Consider the following 12105-nt stretch of genomic DNA (forward strand, 5'->3'; position numbering starts at 1 on the left):
TCTGCCTGAAGAGCTGAGGTGCCCGGGAGGGGTCCCAGAGTTAAGTAAACTCCGGCTGGCGCTGAAGGCGTTAAAATTGAGCGCTTGCGGGGGGGGGGGAATGACGCTGCTTGCGTCTGGGAGCTCTTCGCCTCCCCTGCCTCTGCAGACACATTGAGACACACACACACACAAAAAGGAGAGGAGAGGCCGCGCCGCGCGAGCGGAATTCCGAGGGAAGCGCCGAACCAAGCCGACGCCACCATGACCGAAACCACCAAAACCCACGTTATCTTGCTGGCCTGCGGCAGCTTCAACCCCATCACCAAAGGCCACATTCAGATGTTCGGTGAGTTCCCCGCCCTGGGCTCAGCCCGTTCGGCTGGGTCTCGCCCGGTGTTTTCTTGACAAGTGCGCTTGGATGGGGTGGCTCGGGGACCCTGTGTGTGTGTGGGGGGGGGCGCGCCTCGGGACGCTTCCTCGGGGGGGTCCTGGAGCGGCAGCGAAGCTGCAAAGGCTAGGTGGAGCGAGGACAGAGAAGATCCGAGAGGTGTTGCGCGGCGTTTTGCTGTTGCTTTCCCCGCGGGGAGGGGAGGGGCGGCGGCTCGTATGGATCTAAATCAGGGGTAGTCAACCTTGGCTCTTTTATGACTCGTGGACTTCAATTCCCAGAATTCCTGAGCCAGCTAAGCTGGCTCAGGAATTCTGGGAATTGAAGTCCACGAGTCATAAAAGAGCCAAGGTTGACTACCCCTGATCTAAATAATAGCGGGGGGGGCTGTTTGGAGAACACTTAGGAGCGGCGTCAGAGGAGGAGGGGGGAGGAGGAGGAGACCGGAGGGTCTTTAATCCCACCCGAGCACTACCCTAGGATGGGCGCAAGGCAGGGGAGGGGCTGGGGGGCCCTCTCCAGAAGGGTTCAAGGCGGGTGGGGTAGCTAGAGAAAGGGTTGGATGCGGGGCGGGGATGGCAGATGGCTCTACGCAGAAAAACCGAGGAGTAGCCTTGTCTAGTAGCCAAGGGAAGGGTGGGTGGTTGTCAGAGAGGGGGGGAGGCCTTTATGGGGCGGTTGTTCAGGGAGTCCTTCTCCTTGGGAAAATGTCAGCCTTGCTACCTGGGCACCTGCTTCTGACGCAGAAATGGACAGGGGAGGGGGGAGGAGGCAAGAATTGGACCGCTTCAACACCCCCCTCCCCGCCAATATGGCATGAGTGGGGGGGGTAAAGCCCCCATTTACTGTAATGTGCATTTCACCCAGAAGCTCTGGTTTGCCCCCTCTGGGTGGACTTTGCCAGGAGTTTTCAATCCAACACTGCCCTCTGAAAAGCCTGACTGTAGGATCCTTAGATTTGAAAAGCAGGATTTATTATTGCACTTCTGGTTTCCTTTCATTAAGATATGTGTGCTGTGCCTCTACACTGTGTCTGTTATGCATGAAATGGCTGTAAACACAATTGTGTACTTCATCATAGGAAGTAATTTTATTGTACTAGTTATGGGAGGGAGCATTTTGGAGCTCTGAGGTGTGAAGGAAAGAGATGAGGAAATATTTTCTTGTGCCGATAGTACATCTGGAGGTTAGCTATACTTTTAGGACACAATCTCAGAAGAAAATTTCAGTGTATTGTTTGTATCTTGTCTTGTCTAATTTGGATGGAGTAGCAGCTGTTGCCAAATATAACCATCATTAAAATTGCACTTTGGAATACATACTTGGATTTTGTGTATAAACAATATCTCAGTCCCATACGTTTATTGGTCATACATGCTAATGTATATGCAATTTGAGAAGGCCTTGGTGCTCTCTGAGCTTGCTTGTTTTCTTGCAGACATTTCATTACCCAAACTAAGTACGGTAACATCATCAGTGCTAGCACTGACAACATTATCTAGTTTGGGTAGTGAAACATTTGCAAGAAAACAAGCAAGTCCAGAGAGCACCAATGACCCCTCATGTCAACCCTGAGCTACAAATATTCTCCTGTATTAGTATATGCAATTTGAGAGGAAAGAATGAAAAAGTATTGGTTCAAGGCATCAATTTTCTTCACTTGGTTTCCCCCTCATTATATATATTTGCATGCATGGTGGCAAGTGGAGCTAATCCATGCTAATGAAATGCAGTACAAAACCCATGTGATTTGTGACCATCATTCAAGGTCTGTTCTGTATAAGGTAATGGATTATAATGGCTGTTAATATGCTTTGGCAGAATAGTTAAGATTGTTTGCTGTCCGCAGCTCCCAGTGCTGAAATGGCTTCTCTGGAAGAATAGTAAACCGTAGTCCTCACCTATCAATATCAGGGAGTTTAGAGGTTGATGTTTAGATGAGCTAGCTATAGGTATAATGATTGAAAATAAATATTTAAGTGCACTTAGTTCATAAGATAATTACCTATTGTACATCACTGAAAAGTGGTGTCTCCTCTCAATAACATTTGCAAAGACAACTTAGTAAAGGAATTGTGCTATTATAACCCAGCACAGGGTGTTTAACACTCAGGAAAAGCTATTCATATCCTTCCCCCCCCCCCATTTTAACTTTAGAGGTAAATGTTATTTTTAGAAAACTGCATTTTAGACTCTAATTTAAGTGGAACGTTTAATAGAGCCAGAAGATGACATTGTCAACCAAATCATAGGAAAGAATATTTTAAAAGTAATGCATATACTGTGTAAGTTAAAAACTAATTTTGTATCAACCTTATAAGATTTTTCTACTTCATTATGTATGAAGGATGCTCTTTTGTAATACGTTTTGTAATGTATTTTCAACTTCAGGAGCAGAAATAGGAATATTTTTATTTCATACACCAATCTATGCTAATTGTGCTCTGCAGTTAAAATAGATCTGCATGAGTCTAGTAATATATGTGTTGATTGGACAATAGAGCATAATCAAAACTAAAAACTCATTCTCTTTCCCCTTTATTCTGCCAGGAGCCTGCTGAGCTTGTAGATACTTTTATTTCCATTTTTTCCTCATTTAATGCAACCTCTCATAAAAGATTTCACATCTGCATGCTCTCTCTCTCTTTAAAGTGCATGTGGTATTATTGTGATGTCAATATTTGCGTACAAGAAAAGAAAGGAAGCCAATATTCTTTCTGAATAATCCTTTGATTTTCCACCTGTCAGCAAAGTGGGGAAAAAGTCTGGTCCATATTTACTGCACAATTATTTCTATGGAGTCCTGAGCCCCAAATACTTGTAAATCCTTGCCTGCTCATTTGCCAATATAACCTGCTATCCACAGTTCAGCTTTGTCTTACTGGAATGAGCAATTAGTTGCTCATGGCAGAGAATGGTTGTCATATAATTCAAGAATCTCTAGAATTGTCCTTGAGGACCAGATAATAATGGAAATGGTGAACCACCAGAACAAAGTGGCTAGGTAAATAGGCATATATTATATCAATCAAATTTTAATATTACCCATCGAAATTATCCCAGGTGAAATCTAGCCTTCCTTCCTTCCTTCCTTCCTTCCTTCCTTCCTTCCTTCCTTTTTCTTTCTTTCTTTCTTTCTTTCTTTCTTTCTTTCTTTCTTTCTTTCTTTCTTTCTTTCTTTCTTTCTTTCTTTCTTTCTTTCTTTCTCTCTTGCAATTTGAACCAAATGTATTTCTCCCTTGTGCTTAATTTTATTCTTTTCTAGACTGTGACACTTTCCTCTGTCCCTTAAACTCCTTGACTATTACCATTTCTTATTATTCCTTCAAACTTTGGAATGCCTATTTATCCATTAGATTTGAGATTCATGTTTAGGCGCATGCAAGAAGCATCATTTTTCATCAGGCAGAAAAACAAAATCCCACATGTTTAAAGGCATAACTGAAGGTGGCTCTAGCACTGAATGTTGTCTTTTTAATTCCACATAATTTGATTGGTGATATTATTTTGTTCAAAGTAATTAGCATCCTTTCTGATACCAGTCATCATATACATCTTAAGATTGAAATTAATAATAATGGAGTGGGCATGTATTTCATTGTAAAATTTAGATTTTTCAGCTACCCAAACAGGTTGTTCCTATGAAACTTTCTCCCTTCCTTCCTTGTCTTTTTTGTTTCCATATCATCAACATTTGGATAGTATGTTTCTTAGACATATACATACATGTATTTCTGCAAACGTTTCTCTGTTCAGAACAACAGTTTTATACTTAATAAATATAAACTGAAGCATAATAGTGATGGAATATGCTCTGTGATGGATAATAATTCTGATTTATTGTATTATATGGAATTCAACTAAATAAATCATGCCCAACGCAAGGAACAAAAGCAGTATACAAATGTTAGATGTTGTTGCTATTGTTACTACTATTATGTTTAGAATTATGGTAATATTAGATATGGCCACATTTTAACAAAGTGTGAAGGTAATGTGCAAGAGATTGGTGCATAATGAAATTACAGCTGCCAGCAATGAGTATGAGAGAAGAGCCAATTTGATCTAGTAGTGAAGACACCAGCCTAGAAACCAAGAAGCTAAGAGTTTTGGTCCTGCCTTAGGCATCAAAGCTACATGGGTGACTTTGGGCCACTCACTGTCTCTCAGCCCATGACATCGGGCTTCGGTAACAAGCCAGTGAGTCAATTTTTGTCACAACCTCTGAAAAATAAGTAGACCCTGCATCTGGGAGAAGATGCTAGGAAATTAAAAAAAAAAAGGAAAAGAAGAGATAAAATCATAGAAATATAGATTTAGGAATGACCAGTTTCTGCTTAGTGCAGGAGTATAAATTGAAGTATTTCTGACCGATGATGATGAAGATGTTTGCAATGTTCCTTGTTTTATGATCTTAAAAGATAAGAGAATTTATTTTTAAGAAAAAATGGAAGTGGAACCCTTGGTTTTAAAAGGTTTTCTGTGAGGATATATTGATGAGACTTTTTCATTAATATCACATGGAGCCTGGCACATTTTATGAATTGAAGTAACTATTAGAAGGATAAGAGAAGAAGCAGTGTCCTGCTTGAGATCTGTGAAAGTGTAATGGTACTGTTGCAGAAACAGATTGCTTCTGCTCAGAAGCTATTCTGAAATAAAATTGCTAGGTCTCACCGTTCAACACCCCAGGACTTCGTTTTTCCTTTTCTCTCACTTGTTTTTTTGGATTAGGGTAAAAAATATATATATGGAGAAATGAGAACTGATAATATATATCACTCCCTTTATTGTGCTATCTTTCTTAAGCCTTTGAGCAGCAGGACATTTCTTTTTGTGGCAGCATAGCTATCCCTTTGGGATATGTTATTTTAATAATTTTCAATATATCACATGATCTTGCTTCATTCTGCACTTTTGCACAATTGTATCCAAGAGAGGTGCCACTTTTGCTTTCTGTAATAACACTATAAAATAAGGGTGTCTATGAAAGCATTATCTATGATCCTATAAATATTTTTGTAGTATTTATTTATGTTCCATATATTATGACAATAAATGACTGCAGTAAAAGGCAAGTAAGTATACAGTACTCTATTTTCCCTTTTTAGCAAGAGAATATCATTTGAAGTATGGAGCTTGAGACAGTTCATGGATATAAAAGTCTGATGTATAATATTAATTAGGTTGAGCAGAATATAAATTTAATAAAGTACTGTTAGTAGTAGCAGTATATGGTAGCTATAACAATAGTATTGACAATAGTATTGGCATATACATTTCTAAATCTGCCTGTAATTATTGTGACTGCTGTCTGGATTAACATTTACAACTGACATTGGTACTATTCATTCTGTACTTTTATTCCATCAATTATAATGATTTCTGTGGTTGAAGAAAAATGTCTTAGGTTGTTGCATTATGTACTAGAACATGATGTGTGAAACATTTCCTTTGGAACAGTTTTACCCAGAGGCAAGAATGGCCCTTTTTTTCTTAAAGGCTAGTCAAGATCTAGTTATTTTGGAAGGCTGGAATGTGTTGTCCTGAATGAGATGCAGTACCATGAATGTTGTATGTTAGGGTGAGATAATTATAGTAGGATACATACATTTTGTTACTGTTCACTGTTTTATTTGTAAGTATGTGTATTTATTGAGTTGTAAGCTACTTAGTTTTGATTAAGGCTATATAAAAGTCTAATAAATAATGGGAAGATTATGTATAATGAATTAGGTAATTAATCTCTCTAGCCTACTCTCTATATTCTTATAGGGCAGTGATGGCGAACCTTTTAGAGACCGAGTGCCCAAAAACTGGCCCCGCCCCCGCTCCACCTCCCTGCTCCGCCCCCGCTCTGCCCCCATCCCCCGCCCCACCCGCCCACAAGACCACTCACCGCCTCCAGGGCCCGCCGCAGATCGCCCAGGCAGTCCAGCAGCACTATGGCGGCCACACCCTCTGCCCGCATCCTGCAGTATCAACTGCATGATGGGGTGTGAGGGCAGAGTCTTGTCTACGCTGCCTGGCTGCCATGTCCTTGGCTGCGCTGTCCATGTGGGCCGTGCTCGAGGGCGACTCTCCTTCAGGGGGGCTGCTGGAGAGGAGGGGGTTACAGGGGAGGCAAGGCTGGGGCAACGGCATGTGTGCCCACAGAGAGGGCTCTGAGTGCCGCCTCCGGCACCCGTGCCATAGGTTCGCTACCACTGTTATAGGGTATAGTATAGTACTGATCAGAGGGAACAAAGTCTCTAATAAAGGTCTGGTCCAATGTAATGATTTCAGAGGCATACACAGAATCTAGGATCTTTTATTGCAAAGTTTATACACAAAATATGACTTTGAGGCCTTTGCCAAAAATAGTCCTGAGTCATGATTTCATTGAAAAAAAGAGCTTTTGCTTGAAATGTGATGTGATTCTAGATTGGTGTGACTCATTTACATCTGTAAATCCTTGCTAGATATTGAAGTCATTGAGTAATGAGCAAGCAAATGTAGAATAGTTGAAATTGGGAATTATTCCAATTATAATCCTAGTATGATGCAGTTTTTCCTTTGATAAGCATGCATATGTGAACTAGCTGAATTGGATTCATTATTCTGAAATGCCAATTAAATTATTTTGCTATACCTTTTCCCCCCTAATCCACACTGATAGAAATAATTACTTTTAAAACGATGTATTATTAGCTGAGTTCTCATATGTACATATTTTATGCTCTTTTCCAGCCAGTTAGAATTCAAGTAATTGTTTTAATAAGTATAAACTGAACTTTCCACCAACAAGAAGGATGAGCTGATGTCACATCAAACTCCTTTAAGCATCTATCTCTATCTTGAGTAGAATTCTGACTTTTTTCAGTTTTGAAGCACAATTCCTACTGACTTCATCCACGGTAATAACCTTTCCAAGTATAGAAATTAAATGAGCAAGAGCTTACCTCATACAAAAAGGAAAAGAATAATCTTCCAGAATATAACCAAAACCACATTTAATATGCAAAGCATGTGCATTCACTGTATTTTTCTTTCTTATAATTTGTGGAGACTTCCTTTCTCTGCCTGCATTTAAAAATTCTAGTTAATTCCAAATGAGGAACAGCTTTTCTCAGAATTGAACTCCAATTATGTCCCAAGAGATAATGAGATAGTAATGTTAATGAATATTCCTAGAATTCTTTTTCCTGACAATCTTTTATGTTTATAGGCACAACATTGTAGGTCTGTATTATTTTTTGAGGGGGCAGGGAAGACTGCATGAACGGACACACCAGAAATGCATTTACACAACTTAAAAGGATTTGAAAGCTACTTATTGCTTATAAAAGCATGATCAAAAGCAGTCAGGGGAAAGAACTGTCTGACCAACACATGGCAAGAATATACAGAAGAGTTGTATGGCAGTAACAAAGTGATTCAGCCCTCCCCCCTCCCCCCCCCATGAATGTGTGTGGTAATGAGTCAACTGCCAAACAAGATCCCAGGTGCTGCTACTCCTACAGAATTGCTGAGGCCTTATATACCCACAATCGCCACAGCCTTATGCCAGAAAATTTGGGAAATGAATAATGGCCACAGGATCAGAAACAATCAGTATTCATTCCATTGTCAAAAAAGGATAACTCCAAGGATTGCTCCAGTTACCACACAATTGGCCTCATCTCTCACTCTAGCAAGATTCCCCTTAGGTTCATACAACAACTTCTGGTGCTGACCATAGAAAGATCAGATGTTCAAACTGGCTTCAGAAGAGGTTATGGCAATTGTGACCATATTGCAAATCTATGCTTGATCATGGAAAAATCTCAAAAACATCAAAAGAATATATACACCTGCTTTATTGACTACAAGAAAGCCTGGATTGTGCTGATCATGATCAACTAATCAGCTGTGGAGAGACTTAGAACAGGGCTTTTCAACCTTTTCACTCATTGTACCACTTTTAGGATATGGCAATATCCGAGTACCACCAGTCGCCTAGCAAGGTGTCAAAAACTTGATGACCCAAAAAAATGACAACAGAAAAAAGTGATAAAGTACAGGTAGTCCTCAACTTAAAACAGTTTGCTTAGTGACTGTTCGAAGTTACAATGGCACTGAAAAAAGTGCCCCCCAAGCCACAGCCGAGCAAGACACCTGCCTGCCCACCTGGCGGCACTCTTCCTCCTGTCCGAGGTTTTCATTGTTGTGAGCATTTCTGTTGAGGATTGGGGGTGGGGTGGGGTGGGGTGGGGGTGTTTGGTTTTTATTCCCCCTGTCTGCTGAGTGGTTGCAGCAGGTTTTGGTCACTTCACATGACCTTGGGATACTGTGACCGTCATAAATATGAATCAGTTGCCAAGCATCTGAATGTAAATCACAAGACCCTGGAGATGCTGCAACATTCCAGCTGATTGGTGCTTCTTCAGGGCTCAGCAGAAGCACCAAGATCAGCACCGAGCTCCAGCAGGAGCATGGCGCTGATCCTGGTGCTTCCACTGAGCCCTGACAGCCCTGAAGAAGTGCCGATCAGCTGGAAAGCAGCACTGATCCTGGTGCTTCCACTGAGCCCTGACAGCCCTGCAGCTCCAGCCGTCTCTCGCTCAGGCTTGTGTGGTGCTGCCACCGATTTAGCTCATTCCCCTCCCCCGCTACCACTTTTCTAGGATGGTCGCGTACTACCTGCCAGGTGCCAATGTACCACAGGTGGTACCCGTACCACTGGTTGAAAAGCCCTGACTTAGAAGACCTGGGGTTATTAGTGCATCTGGTCAAGTTACTGTAGTCACCATATGGAGACACTGACTGGTTCCAGATGGAGAAGGGAGTGTGGCAAGGCTACATTCTTTCACATTTCTATTCAATCTATATGGCAAAGTGATTGCGAGTAAGCTGGATCCTGAAGAATAAAAAAATAAAAATTGGAGGAAGGAACATCTGCAATCTTCATTATGCTGATGATACAGCTCTCTTCTCAGAGAGTTTGAAACATCTGATGATAAAGATTAAAGAAGAAAGTGAGAAACATGGTATCTTCCTGCAAGGAATGGAAATGTCAAAATAACAATTGACTGTGAAGAGACTGAATTTGTGCAAGAATTCACTTTCGTAGGATGCAGATTGATCAAAGCAGTGAATAAGGTCCAGAAATAAAGTGTTAAATTGCCCTGGGTTGCACAGCAATGATAAACATGAATCAAGTATGGAAAAGCAAAGATGTCAGCCTGGCAACTAAATGCAGATTAGTCTGCATTATTGTGTTTCCCATAGTTACCTACAGTCCAGCTACCTTGGACCGTGAAAAAAAAATTAGACAAGAGGAAAATCAACTTGTTCAAGCTGTGGTGTTGGAGTAAGCTCCTTGGAAAACAAAGGAGACAAGCGAGTACTGGAGTGTATAAAATCAGATGTATCATTGGAAGGCAAAATCACAAAATTCTACCTTACTTTTTTGGCCAAGTAATGTGCTCAAACTCACTGGAAAAGGCAGTTACATTTGGAATGGTCAGCAGTAAAAGGAAATGAGGAGGCCAAAAGCCACAGTGGCTAGACACCATCAAAGCCGATACCAGCCAGAGCATAAAACAACTGAAAGTATCCATTAAAAAAATGGAAAATGTGGGGAGACCCAGTCCATAGAATCACTGTGAATTGGACATGATTGAACAGATAGCAGCAGCATCATATATTATCTAATACAATCTTACAAATCTTTAACAAAGATGTGTCCCGTTATGTAAAGAGATATAAGATAGATAGGTGTAGATATAATTAACATTATGTTAGTGTTGCCGATATAATCAACAGTGCTTTATTAATAATATATTAGATACTCTGCTTCTGTCATGTTACATGTGTTCAGTGTGGGAGCTTCCCTATAATGAAAGAGATAACTATATTTACCATTCTTTAAGCAACCTACAAATTGCATAAATTACTTCCTGATATATTTTCGAACTTTAGGACAATTAGTGAATAAATGTTCCCTTTCCAATTTGCAATATTTACTGAGTTTTAAAAAGTTATTTTTTACTAGTCTTCCCATTTCCATGTACCAGTGTGACAGTCCAAACATATGTCTACTCAGCAGTAACACTCATTAAGTTAAGTAAGTATGTGTTCCTCAGGTAATTGTGCATAGGATTAAAATCCTGGTAATCTCTAACCTAAAGTAAAAGAAACAGCTTCTTGCTTGGTTTTACTATTAGTCACCAAGCCACAATTTTTTTCTTAAAAATCACCAGGTCTGACTACTTACAGTACAACCCCATGATAGGATTATTTTGCAAATTGCTAGCATTGAGAAGACCATTAAATTTCCATAGTAATTCACATTAGAAGTTTTTCAGTCAGAAGCACAGTCCAAAAAGAAAAAAAATCTCTAATTTCTGCAAGTGAACTGAATTAAGCAGATTAATGAATAAGTGTTAATTTGTTCTTTCCTTTTGCTTTCCTGCTTGAATTAAATAAATGGAAGAAAAGATGTGAATGCCACCAGCAGAACTGCCAGTGGAAGCTTAAAAATAGCACAAATAATTATTATGTTCTTCCCCATCAGTGTTTTTCTGAATTAAAACTGAAGTAGCATTGAGAATTGTACATTGCAAATATTATAGCGTAAATTCTGATTGCATGATTCAATCAACTACTATAAACTAGATGGATGGCAAAATAAATATGTTTTGTTCTTTTTACGTTATATCTAAAAATAATATGGTACCAGGTATTATTTACCACCTGTAAGGAGATTAGACATTGCAAGAGCTATTTATGCCTCTTTAAAACATTACATGTGGTTAAATATTTATTTAGCAGAGGTTTTTGTCATTCTGTGATATAGCTGCTTCTGAGGAAAGTCCATGTTTCTTTGTAGCTTCCATACACATGTTAAAAATAATGTAAGTGCACTTTAAAAAAAACAACCAGGGAATTATACATTGATCAATGAACAAGAAAAGCAAACAGGAGTCTTTTGTGGGAGAATTCAGTCAACTTCAAGCAGTATGAACAGTGAAAGAAACTTTGTTCTGAATTCAACTATACATGCTAGAAATGCAAGGTTGCAGAGAGAGTTTCCACACTGGAACATATCAGGGAGTGTGAGAAGTTGTTCAACAGGATTGGTGAAGCTCCTCAAGAGAGTGGAAAAGGAAATGAATTCCAAGAACACAAACCAGAAGATAAGTGGCAAGTGCATGTCCCAGCAAAGCAAGAATATTAGGAGGCATCCAGTGCCATTGGAGTTCAGAAACAGATTCTCATTTTTGAAGACAATCCTCAGCTACCTGACAAAGCCTCGTCAACCTTAACTTTCGGGGAGACTGGATCCCTTGAGTTGAAGGGAAATAAAACACTAGTTGACAATCATTGTACTATTAATGGAAGGAAGAAGCTGCAACTTGGGGAAGATAAGAAGAGGATAAAATACTTAGCTAATTTAAATCAATCTAAGTCTCCAGGCCTGTAGTGGTGTGTAGAAATAACCTTGGGAGACAAGGTGGAGAGACACAGCCAAGAGAATGGTCAAATAAGAGGCAACTTAGCCTGGAGAAAATGAAAGGCACAGATATAGGATGGAGAAGACTTTATTTGGCTGTATAATGAAAAGGATCTGCATGTTCTAGCATCTAGGAGATCAAAAGTTAAATATGAGATTCCAGCGTGATGCAGATACTAAAAAAAACAATTTTGGTATAAAATAATAGAATCAGATTTCAGATAATGGAAAATAATTGTCCCACTCTTCTCTGCTTTGG

The 12105-nt window shown here is 39.9% G+C and overlaps 1 protein-coding gene across 1 annotated transcript in view; it reads left to right on the forward strand.

Moving 5' to 3' along the window:
• Positions 1 to 243: 243 nt before the first annotated feature.
• The window catches only part of NMNAT2 (nicotinamide nucleotide adenylyltransferase 2), an 83897-nt gene continuing 72035 nt past the window's right edge, over positions 244 to 12105 (forward strand). The window contains exon 1 of the mRNA XM_015813137.1: positions 244 to 328. Coding sequence (XP_015668623.1) covers positions 244 to 328 — 85 coding nt within the window. The remainder of the gene's footprint in view (positions 329 to 12105) is intronic.

Source organism: Protobothrops mucrosquamatus, unplaced genomic scaffold, assembly GCF_001527695.2.
Source record: "Protobothrops mucrosquamatus isolate PMUCROS unplaced genomic scaffold, P.Mucros_1.0 scaffold140, whole genome shotgun sequence".
NCBI lineage: Eukaryota > Metazoa > Chordata > Lepidosauria > Squamata > Viperidae > Protobothrops > Protobothrops mucrosquamatus.